This window comes from Trachypithecus francoisi, unplaced genomic scaffold (genome assembly GCF_009764315.1).
Source record: "Trachypithecus francoisi isolate TF-2019V2 unplaced genomic scaffold, Tfra_2.0 Contig01474, whole genome shotgun sequence".
In the NCBI taxonomy this organism is placed as follows: domain Eukaryota; kingdom Metazoa; phylum Chordata; class Mammalia; order Primates; family Cercopithecidae; genus Trachypithecus; species Trachypithecus francoisi.
In genome coordinates this window covers 4,855,000-4,870,891 of record NW_022681435.1, presented here as the reverse complement: position 1 = coordinate 4,870,891, position 15,892 = coordinate 4,855,000, and the positions used below count along the sequence as shown (strand labels likewise).

Sequence of the window (15,892 nt, the reverse complement as noted above, 5' to 3'; positions counted from 1 at the left end):
GAAATCCAGGTTTTTTTTGCTAAAATGGTACAACAAAAGTTTATTATTGTGCTACTAAAAATTTATAGAACATCATTAAGCACTAAGAACTCTTTCACATATTAAATACAAAGAACATGTATATATTAAACTTTCACAAAATGAGATTCACACCCCTTCTTAGGAACGCAAGCATTCATTGCAGAAACAAGGCCACCTCATTTTGCTCGTCATTACCAATAAGGTCCATCCATTCTTTTGTGTTTTAACCAGAACATTCATGGCCCAGCAGGCACTGCTTCAGTTCCTGACATGGTTTCTCAATGAACAGCGTCAGGGCCAGCCCAGTGGCGAAGGTCAGCACACAGTGTCCAGAGAAAAGATAGAACTGGAGACAAAGTGGGCAGGGTGAACACAGTTTTACTCTGGGATTCCTATTGTGTTCAGATCTAAAGTGTACCATCCTAGCTCTATGAAATGTATCTGTAGGACAATCAGTGCTACATATTAAAAATAAAATAAATAAAATAAAAGATATTATCCTGTGCTGAAGCCCTCCCTCTTTCTCCCACAAATAAAGCAAAGAACAATGAAGCTCTTAGAAAAAAAAAAAAAGCCTTCCATAAAAGCAAATAGGTTGCCTTGTTGCTCAAGAAGAGAACAAGCTATGGTACCATAACATACCATAACAGAAGTAGGAGCTGCGTGCTAACTCACCATGTTTGTGTCAGTGTAGTGAATCAGTGTTTCCTGAAAGCCATTGTAAAGGATGATCAGAATCGGATGCACCAAGTAGCAAGCATAACTGATGCTGGACAGGAAACTCCAGATGTCCCAAGAAAGCACACGGTTCACCAGACCTGGAGGGAACAAGCACTGAGGCATGAGGCCACAGCCTGTCTCTGGGCCAGTGAAGATGCCCCATTGTCCCATTGATGCTCCCGTTGCATTCTGCACCTAAGTCTGTGAACTTTTCCTAAGAAAGTCTTTATGCATTATAATTTTAAGACAATGTACCAAACCGAAAACCACCTTTCCATTGCAAGAATTATGATAACACAAGAGAGATACATGGTTTCAGCCCCTGAGCATAAAACATTCCATGTATAAAACAAGGTATACATTCCTCATACTCACCTGGGTTCTGGATCAAGATGTAGCCACAGGGGAAACTTGGGATAAGGCATTTAACATTGCCAGGCCTCCAACTCTTCATCTGTCAGTGAGAGCCTTGCATTTGATCACCCTTTAGGTGCCTTTCAGGACAAATATTCTGTAACTTGATATATATTCTAGAACTGTGTTGTCCCAGGCAATAGCCCCTAGCCACTTGTGGCTATTTAACTTAATTAAAATTAGGTACAATGACAACTTCCTTTCTGAATAGGACTTATTGCTAACCTTATTTGGAATAAGGGTCTTTGCAGATGTCATTAAGATAAGGAACCAGAGATGAAATCATCCTGGATTAGGGTAGACACTTACCCAGTGACAAATGTCCTTATAAGAGACAGAAAAGGAGTCACAAAAGCAGAGAAGAGATGCAAGGAAGAGAACCATGTGATGACGAAGACAGAGACTGGAGTGAAGAGTCCACGAGCCAAGGAATGCCAAGGCTTGCCAGCAGCTACCAGAGGCTAGGAGAGGGGATGGGACAGATTCTCCCCCAGAAAATCCAGAGGGAACAAATCCTGCTGACACTTGGATTTTGAACAGCTAGCCTCCAGAACTGTGAGAGAATAAATTTATGTTGTTTTAAGCCACAGAAATAAAACGTAACTTTTGTTTCTCCTCTGCCTCCTCATTTAAAGTGCTCAGTAGTGCATCACAATTTGCTCATGATAAATCTTTGGAGCCATCCTAGACTCCTTTCATTCCAGACTCCATAGAGTGCTTCCAAAAATGTGTCTCAAATCAGACCACTGCTCCTCACCTCCATGGCTAACACCCTCATGAATCTTCCATCACCTCCTGTGTGGGCCTCCGTGGGAGCTTCCCAGTGGATCTGTTGGTCTCTGCTCTTGTTCTTGCCACCCTATAGTCCCCATACCACATCCAGAGTAATCTTTTAAAATCACATATCAGGGAGAAATGGGGAAGGGGGAGATATTGATCAAAGAGTACAAAGTTTCAGTTAAACTGTTGGAGTAAGTTTTAGTGATCTATTGCACTGCATAGTGACCACAGTTAATAATAATGTACTGGGTATTTTTCAGTGGCTAAAAGAAAAGATTCTTAACATTCTCACCACAAAAAAAGAGATAACTTGGCGAAGTGATGCGTATGTTAATTAACTTGATTTCATCTTTCTACTATGTATGCACATACCAAAACATCACGTTGTACTCCATAAATACAGTTATTATTTGTCAAATTGAAATAAATTTTACAAATCCACAAATCAAATCATGGGCTATGATCTGAATGTTTACATTCCCCCAAAATTCATATGTTGAGATCCTAATCCCCAAGGCGATATTATTAAGAGGTGGAGTCTTTGGAGAGGCAATTAGTTCACAAGGGCTGGGCCTTCAGGAATGGGATTAGTCCTCTTAAAAAGTGACCCCAGAGAGACCACTCTACCCTTCCACCATGTGAGGACACATCAGGAAAGTTCCATCTAAGAACCAGAAAGCAGGCCTTCCCCAAACACTAAATCTGCTGGTGCCTTGATCTTAGATCTCCCAGCTCCAGAACTGTGAGATATAAATTTCTGTTGTTTTTAAGCCACCTCATTTATGGGATTTTTGTTAAAGCAGCTGAAATGGACTAAGACTTCATGTGACGTGGCATTTAAAATAAAATCCAAACTCTTCTCATGGCCTTGAAAGCTCTGCCTAACCTGGGTCCTACCTTCCTCTCTGAGTTCCCGTCCCACCTCTCTCTCCCCCTTGACCCTTGATTCCTATCTCACTGGTCATTTTGCTCTTCCTCCAAGTCACTAAGCTCGTTCCAGTCTGGACACCTCTGCCTTCACATTCCATCTGCCCAGAATGCTTTCGTACCACATCTATGCAAATGTACCCCTAGTCCAGTTAGTTACCCCCTAATCCCTGCTTTATCTTTATTTACTGTATTTTAAGTTCCCCCGACCCCACTGTAATCTCTCACAAGGGCGGGATTTTTCTTGTCTATTGCTGTATCCCCACATTCTAGAACAGTACCTGGCATAGAATAAGCATTCAAGAAGTATTTTATGTAATTAAGTGAAAAAACACAGATGGACTTACAGACAAAAGATACATTTCCCCCAAGTGAAGGCTATAAAGGTAAACCACAATTTCACAGTAGAAAAAAACCAAGTAATTGTAGAAAAATGAAGTCAGCAAAGAACCCAGGCTCACGCAGATAAGCCAGACACAAAAGAATGCACCCTAAAGCAAATAATACCATGTTCATGTTACGAGCCACAAGTGATTCCAGCAACTATTCATCATATCATATTAATGTTGCTAATGCGAATTTTATTGGCTTTATAGTTTTATGATTACTTCATAAATTTGCTTTGGCTTTCTGAATGCATGTGCTATAAACGTAAAATTTTGTATCTAGGTTTATGTTTGTTCATGTTTAGGCAAAATTGGAACAAAAATAAGAGCATATAGTCAGGGTAACTTGAATCTATGTACCCAGAGGAAAAAATGTATTGAATAAGAAAGAATACAAATAATTTGGGCCAACACCAAGAAGCCAAAAGAATTCTTATTTCTTTGGAATAGACCCACATATACTTAAGTTTGAGGACAAAAACTGTAGGTGACAGACCACCACTGAAGGACTTTAACTGAAGGAGTAATATGGTCAGATGACTCTGGCAGCTCAACAGAAGACAACTTTGAGCATAACAAGACCAGCATGGTCTACATTGCTACCAAGCAAAGATGTTTAAAGATTCACTGAATCATCAAGATCCCTTCTAGTCCTGAGAATCTCAACTAAACATTTCTTCTTATTCAAACTTCCTATTTTTTTTTCTAAAGGTCATCAGCTAGAAACTTTTTTTTTTTTTTTTTGGAGATAGGGTCTCACTCTGTTGCCTAGGATAGAGTGCAGTGGCACGATCTCAGCTCACTGCAACCTCCGCCTCCCAGGTTCAAGCAATCCTCCTGCCTCAGCATCCCAAGGAGCTGAGATTACAAACGCGTGCTGCCATGCCCAGTTAATTTTTGTATTTTTAGTAGAGACGGGGTTTTGCCTTGTTGCCCAGGCTGGTCTTGAAACCCCAGGCCCAAGCAATCTACCTGCCTCGGCCCCTCAAAGTGCTGGGATTACAGGTGTGAGCCAGGTAGACACATATTTTCCAAAAATGTATTTAAGCTATCACCTCCTACATTCACCTACTAATCAATCTTGATATCTTATAGATAGTTTTGGAGATACAAATCTAGGATATCAGGTGCCCCTACAGTTGTGGATTGGCTAATGACAGCACACTTTTGAGTGATAAATTGTTCAAGAATAAGTAAACTGGCTTGCTCATCACCTGGGTGACGAGATCGTACCCTTTCTGAGACTAATGACGGAGAGCATTGACTTGTTCCGCTGTAATAATGCTGCTGCAGGCTGGGCGTGGAGGCTCACGCCTGTAATCCCAGCACTTTGGAAGGCCGAAGCAGGTGGATTACAAGGTCACGAGTTCGAGACCAGCCTGGCTAACATGGCAAAACCCCATCTCTACTGAAAATACAAAAATTAGCTGGGCGTGGTGGCAGGTACCTGTAATCCCAGCTAATCAGGAGGCTGAGGCAGGAGAATCACTTGAACCCGGGAGGTGGAGGTTGCTGTGAGCCGAGATCGTGCCATTACAGCCTGGGTGATAAGAGCAAGAGTCCGTCTCAAAAATAATAATAATAATAATGCAAATTTGTTTAATCTTCTAACTTAACCTAAGTCATTGCTCTCTAATATTTATGTTTGCCAGTTATTTTTGATAAACAGCAGCACCTCTCACAGTAGAGAGGAATACTGTGATGTTTGCAACATTAGAAATGACCTGTGCCAGGCCGCGGGGAGTAGTTGTTTATGAGGCTCTACGACAGCACAGGGACATGATCCTGGGGTGAGGCGGCAAGGTTGTGATAATGTATCCCAGAATTTCCCATAAATGCAAATACATCCGTCAGAGAGAACGCAGTCCATTTCCTCTTTAATATCACTTTTCCATATAAGGGAAAGCTTTTAAAATTAAAATATGAAAGATCATTAAGGCTCATTTTAAAATTAAAATATTAAAGAGCATCGCTATATTAAAATACTTCTAACATTTAGGAACTGTTTTAATTAACATCCGGGAGAAGTGCTATCACTTAGGCATGAAGAGCACTGACTTTGGACTTGGTGCTGAGACCTGGGTTCATTTTCTAGTTCAACCACTCACCAGCTGTGGGACTTTCACTGTGTCGCTTTCTCTCCAGACACGGTTGTTCTCATTGCTAATTATAGGTCTTCTCCCAGGGGTGTGGTCAGTGCTACTGGGGATCTGGGTGATGTTTCCCACAAGGTCTAGTATACACCATGTGCCCAGTCAGCTGGAACTGGTTATCACGCCATTGTGTTTCTCTTTCAATCGTTATTTCCCACCACCTACCTTTGCTGAGGCTGACTGGCATGGGTTTACAGGCTAAGTTTAAACTCCTCCTGATGGGTTATTTCCCCAGAGTATGAAGTGGGTATGCCTCCTCCCAGATCCACTGCTCCTGTTCCAGGGCTTTGGGTAGCTTGAGGCCAGAACCTCTACTGGGAGCTTCCTGCCAGCCTTGTCCTGTTGTTTGCTGACATCCCAAGCACACAGTTCCTACCTCTCGCCAAATAGAGAGGAGAGGGAGGAAAGCATCAGGTGACTTGGATACACCTTTCTAACCTGGAGAAGATTCTTTTCCATTGAAGCCTTTTATCTGCTTGGCTCTCTGCATGTTGAAAGCCAACTCAGTTATCAAAGGGGATCTTGGCAAGCATTTAGTCTACACCTTCAGAGGGGGAAACCAAGGCTCAAGGTGCTGTGACTGGAAGTCTTGCTCCTAAGCACTAATTTTTTATTTTTTCTCATGACACTACTCTGCCTGAATTCACTTTCCAACTTCTAAACTAGCTTCATTGGAGGAGCTGCATCTTTTTCTTTCAGAACCCGCACTTGTGCATACATCCATGTAAAAATCTTATACTTAAATTCTCTATCTTTTCCAAGGATAGAGAGAAATTGATATTTTTGAATCAATATCAGTCATTCATCAACCACCCCAGAAATCAGAAGACCCTCTGGTACACTCCTTGTGTGTTCAGTTTGTCACCTTTAAAGGAACAGGGTGTGAACCCAACAGCAAAGCCCAGAGCCGCTTCCATACCTCCATATCCTCCCTGGCATGCAAAAAGGACCCAGCCCACAGCTGCCGCCCACAGGGTCCGGTGGAGGGCTTGGTAGAGAACTGCAGCTACTGGAAAGGAAGCAGAGGCGTCGTCCACCACGTATGCCAGAGCGGCCACCGCAAATAGGGTGGCCAGGGAGCAGCTCCACCCCAGCAGGACCTGCATCTGCAGGGAGAGGAGAGGTGGGGCCCAGCCCTTTTTAGCCATTGTATAATTCGCTTCTCCTACACAAACTTATTTTTTGGTGTTATTACTGTCACTTAGGTCTTTATTCGCAAACCTCAGTCGGTGCATAGATTTGACTAAAATGGAAGGTTGTAATTTAAAAGGGGTGGCCAGGAGATCTTTGTGGTGACAGAGTTCACTACCTTGACTGTGGGGGCAGGGGTTGCACAAATTTGCACATGGGACAAAATTACCCGGAACCATACAGATGTGCGCAAATGAGTACATGTAGAGTTGGTGGATCTGAGGTCTATTGTGCCAATATCCATTTTCTGGCTGTGGTCAGGTACCATAGTTATGTCACACGTTGCCTGCTGGGGAGCCGGAGCACACAGCACCTCTCTGTACTAGTTTTGCGACTTTTGGGGCATCTATAATCATTTCAAGATGGAAGTGAAAAGAAAATCAATAAGTAACGTTCTAACCCACCCCTAATCTCCCAGTTTGTCCCTTAACCAAATTAAGGCTCCTTGATGGCTTCTGCCTTCACCGTAAATGTGAGGGCCTCAGCGCACAGCCCCGGCCTGGGCAGCAGCCCAGTCAAGTGGAAGGAATGGGAGGATGAGAAGTCTTCAGCTCAAAGAATAGCCCCAAGAGTTAAATCCTAACACCTGACTCAGTTCAAGATCTTGACCTTGCGTCACCTGACTTGACCTTTTTAGACCCAGACCTGTCTCCCAAGTAGCTCTCTTGCTTCTCTGTGCTGTACTCAGGCTGCTGTGATGATGTCTACACTGCACTGAACCAACATCGGATCAGTCCACCGTCTTGTCTCTGAGACCTGCTTAGGTCTCAGGTTCCTGGCTGCGGGAGAGGAAAGGTACATACTCAGGGGCACTCTACTCTTTTAGCCTGGGATCTCCCTCACCCCTTTGCTACTTCCCTGGCCCAAATGGGCCTGCAGTCTCTCAAAATGCATCTTGGGTATCATGTTCTGTTTCTGTACTTGTCTGCTTATCTTTATTATGGTGCATCCTGCCTTATCTCACTCTTGGCAGCTTCCTCCAGCTTAGACCCTGTGTCTTTATTTTCTAGCTTCTAAAGCTTTGAGTTTGGTCTACGCAACTGTTTGCATTGTTTCTCCAGGTTAACTTGGCTTGTGTTTTAGCTCCAGGCTTCCTGGTCCTGACCCTGGCCCTTGAAGTCATTCCCAAATGCTCTCTCTTCATGTTAAGTTTTGCCCTTTGCTGACACACATTTCCCCCTGTGCCCCCATGTAACCTGGACTATGTTGAAGCCTCTCTTTAATGGCACTCTGTTATAATCTACAACTGAATTATACATTTCCTGGAAAATATCGTAACTCCAACCAAAACAAAAAACAAAAAAAATCACATAGCTTCTGTATATTCATTCCTTTCGGTAAAATCTTTTCTCCTCTTCCTCCCATGGGCAACACAAGGTTTTCCAAGGACCAGGGTCTCTTCTCTGGAACATCTAGGTAAGGTACCCACAAAGCCTAGGCAAACAAAGGTAGGACCTGGCAGAGGGGTTTGGGGCAGGAGTTGTATCCTAATTCCTGGCCCTTCTTCCACTGAGAAGAAAATTCTTTTTCATTCATTCATGTGTTGAGTACCTTCAGTGAGTCAGGATCTCAGAACCAGATGCTGGTGATTCAGAGGTGAGACAAGTAGTGAACTCCAGGAGCTCACTGTCTATGGGGTGAATAAATGCTTTATCATGCAGTACAAACCAGGGCCCAGGAATGCACAGTGCACAGAGGAACCCAAAAGAAGGACATGGCCTGGCCTGGAGGGATAAGGAAAGACTTTCTGGAGGTGAAAACTCTAGGTGAGCCCTCTAGGCGAAACAGGAGTTAAGTCAGATGAAAGGGAGAGGTGAGTAGGGAGAAGAGGGAAGAGGCAGATTCCAGACAGAGAAGGAGACATGAGCAACTGCACAGATGCCAGGAACAGCTTGTGTGTGTCAGTGGTGGCAGTCAAGGGCACTGTGAGCAGGTTGGTATCACTGACGTGCAAAGGGCAAGGCAGAGAGTGGTGAGAGAGATGACGCTAGAGAGACAGGCAGAGTGATGTCATGGGGACTCTGAAGGCCTTGTTGAACAGATCGAGCCTTATCATGGATGTCAAAGGAAGTCATTGAAAGATTTTGCACTGTTCAAGGGTATAGCCAAGGTGGTGTCTCACATAGATCACCATCTATTTAAGACATTTAACTGAGCATGAAGAGGGAGCATTTGGGAATGACTTCAAGGGCCAGGGTCAAATCTACTCATCAAGAGTAGAGTTGAGATCAATAAGACTGGAGGCAAGGAAACAAGTGACAGCATCCAGGCAAGAGATGAGAAAAGCTTTAAGGTCAGTTCAAAAGGCTGAGAGAGGATGGCAGGAGAAACCATCGGCAGGGTGTAGGGAATGATTGACTGAGAGCAGTGATCAGTGAGCAGGAGGCATCCGAGATGAACCCAGGTTTCCAGCTTGAGTAATGAGATTGGATGGTGAACCAGAATGATTGCCCACAAAGGAGCCAGAGAAGAAAACGAGTGTTGGGGTACATCTGGAAAAGCAAAGTAACAGCTTCTTCCCCTCTAGACACCTCATGTCCTGATTCCCAGACACAACCATCAAATCTGACCAAGAATCTTGTGTATAGAAACCACTGAGCGTGTGCTGTTAAAAATCCAACCCAACTCAGTATCCTCTTCCAGAAGAGAGTCTTGCCATTGTAATCTCACTGGGTAGTTTTCTCACATTGGTAGTTTCTTTGGGTCAGTACCAAGGCTCCTACTGATGGGACCACGCTGGGTACCAAATCTGGAGCATCATAAGGAGAGCTCAGTGAAGAAAGCAGAGATTCAAGCTCTGGCAGGAAGATAAAGGCCTTCTTATCTTTTAAAAAAAAAAAAATGAAGACGGGGGTCTCAGCGTGTTGCCTGAGCTGGTCCTGAACTGGACTCAAGGGATCCTCTTGCCTCAGCCTCCTAAAGTGCTGGGATTACAGGTGTTAACCACTGCACCTGGCCAATTCGTTCTTATTCTTTAGCATGGAGAGACATCAATAACACTCTACAGCACAATACAGTACCCAGCAGGCTGACTCCTTCATCCACAGCTTTGGAAGAGCCTGGCCAGGTGGGCCACACAGTCCCAGCCAGACCCATGCCCATAAAGTGAGGCACGGGAAATCATACCTTGGTTCTGAGAATGTTTTCCTGGTTGTTTTGGTGCATGTAAATGCTCAGAAAGAGGCCCACAAGAAATGGCCCGAATCGGCAGTAGGGCTTTGTGTAGTACTCCACAAAATACAATACAGTAGCCTCTTCACTGAAAAATACAAGGAAATAAGGCAAAATGTTACGTTTAATCTGGACATGGCAAAGAAAATCCAAATCCCTGAGATGGCCATTGGGATAATCAGCAAGCCCAAAGGTACATTTAGGGCACACTTGTTCATTTCCTCAGTCATGGTGTGCAAACAGTGACCTCATGGTCCCGTCTCAGCCAAAGCTGTCTTGTTTAGGTTCCAAATTCCCTCAGGCCCCTCCACCACAGATCCCAAGGAAATATGATGAGTGTGTTCATTTTAAATAGCTGTGTCTGGTGGCCAATATGTCAGAATGCTCTAAAAATGTAGCACCCAGATGTGAACTCAAGGGTCCCAAGGGCAGAGACTGTCCTGAGAGAGAAGTGATGAGAGGTCCAGGCCAGGCCTTTAAAAGGATACCAAAAACTATTCTTTGAAGCTGTGTTTTTCAAGGTATGGTCTCTTGACATCAACAGCTGCATCAGGCCAGGCATGGTGGCTCACCATGTAATCCCAGCACTTTGGGAAGCCAAGGCATGAGGATCGCTTGAGCCCAGGAGTTTGAGACCAATCTGGGCAACATAGGGAGACCCCATCTCTACAAAAAAAAAAAAAAAAAATTAGCCGGGCCTGGTGGCACATGCCTAGAGTCCCAGCTTCTCAGGAGGCTGAAGCAGGAGGTTCGCTTGAGCTCAGGAGGTTGAGGCTGCAGTGAGCTGTGATCATGCCACTGTGCTCTAGCTTGGGTGACAGAGTGAGACTCTGTTGCAATAGAATAAAAAACACACAAACAAAAACAAAACACCTGCATTACCTGAGAACTTATTAGGAACCCAGACACCTTGGCCCCACCCAGACCTACTGGCAGTGGACCAGTAGGTCCACTGTGTGTTAAGAAGTCCTCCAGGTGGCCCTGGCCCCTCAAGGCTGAGAAGCATTGCCTAAACAGTGCCCTTCACAGGAGACGTCCAGGTTATACCCAAGACCATGGAATCATCATCTCTGCACGTGGGACCCAGGGACTAGAAATTTTAAAACTCTCCTGAGCTTCCCAAATGTAGATTGAGAACCCCTGCTCTAAATTTATCACCATTAAAATTATCACCGTTCCCCACTGAAGCTAGACACACTCTCAGCACCTAACTGCCCATGCAGGAACCACTGGAGGAAAGGAAAGTGTTTGAGGACTAGACGTATGGTTCTTCGACTGTGGCTGCACATTTGAATACCCTGGGATTGCTTACAAAAGTCAGCTGCCTGGGCCCCATGCCCAGAGATTCTGATTCAATTGTTTGGAGGTGGGGCTGGAAGCATCAGTGGATTTAGAAGCTCCCAAGTGACTCTAATATATGGCCAGGGTTGGAAAACGCTGGACTAGACATGAGTGAGCCTCCTCCTCAATCACTTGGCCATGGCATGATATGGGAAGGGCATGACAGTCTCCTGGTCAGGAGGCTTGGGATGTCATCATCGATTCATTCATTTATTCTCACATGCCACCCACTCACGGATTCACATGGAGCATTCACGTGCCAGGAACCGTTCTGGCCGTTTTATTTTGGAAGGTCGGCAAAAGCTGCTCTGAGAAGGTGACATTTGCACAGACACCTGAAAGATGTGAAGGAGAAAGCCCTGCCAAGATCTTAGATTTTAACAGAAGAGTAATTCAGGCTGAACAGCAAGTGCTAAGGCCCCGGGTTGGGGAGGGTGGGGAAGGGGGTTCGGGGAGCATGTTTGGTGTGGCTGGTCCAGTGTCAGCAGGTAGGAGGGTGACCAATGAGGCCACTGGAGGTATTCGAGCAGATGACTGATGTGATCTGATTTTCATTTGTGTCACTGCATTGAGAAAAGATTATCAGGTAATCATACCAGTTTTTCCTGTGTCATTGTCATACATGCCTCATTGGGGAGGCGAAATAGCACTGTGGATTGGCTCCTAGGTTCAAATCACATTGTGCCACCTACTAGTTGTGTGACCTTGAAGAGGTAGGTTCAGTCTCTCCATCCAACAGAGCCACCAAGCAGCAATTGGCTGCTGGAGGAGAAACACAGTAGAGCCACATGGGGGCGCTCCTTTCCTCTGAGAAGCGTTTCAGTGGGCAACGTGAGTTCAGAGAGGACCTACCAGTGTAGGTTGAAAGGTTCAGAAGTTTGGAAGCAAGAAGACAATCAGCTTTCCCATCCAGACCGAAAGTTTCATACTCACTTTTTCCATGAACCAAAGGGCACAGGGTGAGCAGCCTGGCATTCAGCAGCCCTCCCCGAGAAGTCCTGGCCAGAGAGGGGCAGCCTGGGGAACCATGTTACCTGGCTTCTGATGGAGCCACCACAGGAAGTTTATATGCCAATGTGATCAGAGCAGTGGCTGTGAAAGATGCCAAGAACAGCATGGCTCCAAGGAGGATGAGGATTTGTGTACTCCTGCAAAGAAGAGAGGACACAGAGAGGAGTGCCCTTCAGTTTCTTGCCCCACAGATGCACTTCCTGTGGCACAAAAGGCTGGAAATCCTGACTGTCAGAGGAACTTCCTGCTGGACCTGCTTTTGAGAGGCTGATGAGGGGCAGGGAGAGCTGGGCTGGGGCTGGAGGACCTGAGGCAGCCTCGGTCTTGACCATCCATTAGCCGTGCCACACAGGGCAGAGCCTTGAACTTGAGTTTCCTGGTCTAGACAGGAACAGTAATCACATCGTTGCCTGACCACCCTGAGGCTTACCGTGCAGCTCAAAAGGAGTCCATGCCTGGGAATGCCCCTTGTCACCTATGAAACACGATATGGATACAAGTGGTGGTGGGTTTGGGAGAGAGGACTGTCAAAGACAAGATGGGACACAGGGTGGACCCACTCCAAGCACAGGGGAGAGAGGATCAAGAAGGAGGAGGATGGTATGGTTTGGATCTTTGTCCCTGCCAAATCTCATGTGGAATTGTAATCCCCAGTGTTGGAAGTGGGGCCTGATAGGAGGTGACTGGATCATGGGGGTGGATTTCCCCCTTGCTGTTCTTGTGATAGTGAGTGAATTCTCATGAGATCTGGTTGTTTAAAAGTATGTAGCACCTCCCCACTTTGCTCTCTTCTTCTTGCTCCCACCATATAAGATGTGCCTGCTTCCCATTCTGCCCTGATTGTAAGTTTCCTGAGGCCTCCCCAGAAGCAGAAGCCTGTACAGCCTGCAGAACCATGAGTCAATTAAACCTCTTTTCTTTATAAATTACCCGGTCTCGGGTAGTTCTTTATAGCAGTGTGAAAATAGACTAATACAGAGTGGAAAACAGGCATGCCTTCAACTGAGGAGCAGAGCCTGAGACAAATGTCTGGGTGCAGGTAGTTCACGTGGGAGTAGGAATAAGGGATAGGGTAGGAGAATAGGGAAGCAGGGAAAAACCAATACCAGGATGTGCTATCAAGGTAGCCAATGCTCAATTCTTCCAGAATGTTCCACAGGGCCTTATGAAATGTACCTTAAAACTGTCCTGTGAGATGAAAGAGAGAAGCATTTTCCTACTGTCTTCTGTCTCACATGGGTTAAGGATGGTCCCACATAAAGTAATTCCTCCACATTTTGGGATCGTGCATGTATAAAACTAGGATGTTCCCTGAAGCACCCAGAGTGAGGCGCTGTCTGGTTGTACCTGCTCGGAAGTGTGAGGGTTGGGATTTTGAGGATCTACAGTGGTGTGGAACAAATGCCAAACACAGGTGCAAGATCATCCAGGCACAGCCTGACCTGGAAAATGCCTTTGACAATGCAATTCTGCTAGTGGAAGTTGCCATGACTGTTCATGAGGAAGGGATGAGATAGATACTATTCAGTTATCACCACAGTGATACAGGGAGAAAATTATTTTCAGCCAGAGTACCAATGTTAGTATAATGTTTGGAAAGAAGGATGAATTCTAGCTCCATGGTGCTATGATTGATTAGTAATGTCTGCTATGAGGGTAGGCAGGTGGTTATGGTAATAATGCTGTATGTATATTTACTGTGACTTCTGCCAGACCCCTTAGCTCTTCGCTCCTTGAATTACTGAGCTCCAGAAAGACCTGATTCCACTGGCATTCCATGGAATGATATTCTCTAAAGGAAGAAAAGCCCTACTTTTATACTTCCCTCCACTTATAAGCTAAATCTTGTTGCATAGTCACAAGCTTGGACAGTGTGGGCTTTCAGCTGAAGGACTGAAATTCACCTTCCACCACAGCCTTTAGGAAAGATGCTGACATTGGAGCCAGGGCTCCTCAGTCATAAGGACACTCACATGGGTTCCCAGGCAAGTCTAGAGTGGGCAGGCATAAGAACTCAGTGTCCTAGGTAAGTGGTAGTCAGGCCATCCAATAAAAACCCACAGCCACCCAAGTAAATATGTGTTTAAGTCCCTGGGGGACTTAAGCACAGACCCTGGCACCTACTTCCAAGATCAGTATCTCCACCACAGACTCCACAAGTCTCTTCCAGCTAGCACCATGTCAACTAAACTCATACATCTTCCTGACATTGAATGTTATGGGCTGAATTATGTCCCCAACAAAGTCCTATCATGAAATCCTAACCCCCAGTAATTCAGAATATGACTGTATTTGAAGATGGAGTCTTTAAAGCAATAATTAACATTCAATGAGGTCATTGGGGTGGGCCTTAATTCAATATGACTGTGTCCTTAAAAGAAGAGGAAACTTGGAAACAGAAGGAAGAACATGTAAAAACTCAGATGTTTTGTTTTATTATTAATATTCCACTCTGACAACAGTTAAATTGGATGACTAGAGGACTGAATATTGATGTTCCCTCTAAGGAAAGTGATTTATCATTACGATTCAAGAGCGCAAAAGACATTCATGCCCTTTGACCGAGTAATTCCCCTCAAAGATATATATTATTTTTTTTTTTTTTTGAGACAGAGTCTCACTCTGTCGCCCAGGCTGGAGTACAGTGGCCGGATCTCAGCTCACTGCAAGCTCCGCCTCCCGGGTTTATGCCATTCTCCTGCCTCAGCCTCCTAAGTAGCTGGGACTACAGGCGCCCGTCACCTCGCCCGGCTAGATTTTTGTATTTTTTTAGTAGAGACGGGGTTTCACCGTGTTAGCCAGGATGGTCTCGATCTCCTGACCTCGTGATCCGCCCGTCTCGGCCTCTCAAAGTGCTGGCATTACAGGCTTGAGCCACCGCGCCTGGCCTAAAGATATATATTATAAAGAAATATCAAAGTTGGAGACAAATCCAGGCACTGATAAATATTTCCATGAAAATATTTATCAAACCATTATTTATAAAAGCATAACATTGGAATAATCCCAGTATTAAACAATAGAAGGTATACATAACTTATATATTTAATTCATGGAATGGAATGTTATGCAGACATTTAAATTATGTTGCTTTAAAAATAAAATAATATAGGGAAATGCGTGTGTCATAAAACTATTGAAAGAAAGATACTAAGGTGTATATACAGAATGCTTTCCTGTATCAAAAGCTGGGCAGAGCCTGGGCAACATAGCAAGACCTCATCTCTTTAGAGAAGTTAAAAAATTAGCCAAGTGCAGTGGTTCATGCCTGTAAGTCCCAATCACTTGAGAGATTGAGGCAGGAGGGTCGTTTGAGCCCAGGAGTTGGAGGCTGCAGTGAGCTATGATGGCACCACCGCACTATAGCAGCCTGGGTGACAGAGTGAGACTCTCATCTCTTAAAAAAAAAAAAAACTGGGCAGAAAAAATACCAGAAGGATAAGCCCCAAAATATTAGCAGCAAATTCTCCTTCCCTTGACTGACAAAGTGGAACTGGGGTGATTTTCCCCACCCCCCTTAACTCCTAATGTTTTCCAATGTTTCTCAAATTGAACATATATTTTAACAGAAAAGAACAATAAATTTTTAAAATATGGCAGGAATAATCCACAACTATAAGTCTCTCCATGAATTATTGAGGCCTTAAGGTGTTTCTAAAACTAACAAAAATTAAGGTGATAAATATCCAATGTGGGAAAGCCGGTGCAGCGATACATTGCTGAGGGTGTTGTAAATTACTTCAGTCTTTCTGGAGAGCAATCTCACAATATGTGACA

General features: G+C 44.7%; 1 protein-coding gene across 1 annotated transcript in view; it reads right to left on the bottom strand.

Moving 5' to 3' along the window:
• Positions 1-244: 244 nt before the first annotated feature.
• LOC117098797 (O-acyltransferase like protein) overlaps positions 245-15,892 on the bottom strand; it is a 77,031-nt gene continuing 61,383 nt past the window's right edge. Inside the window, exons 11-15 of the mRNA XM_033237738.1 lie at positions 12,139-12,252; positions 9,719-9,851; positions 6,321-6,507; positions 697-839; positions 245-367 (exon numbers count right to left, since the gene is read on the bottom strand). Of these exons, the coding sequence (XP_033093629.1) occupies positions 245-367; positions 697-839; positions 6,321-6,507; positions 9,719-9,851; positions 12,139-12,252 (700 nt within the window). The remainder of the gene's footprint in view (positions 368-696; positions 840-6,320; positions 6,508-9,718; positions 9,852-12,138; positions 12,253-15,892) is intronic.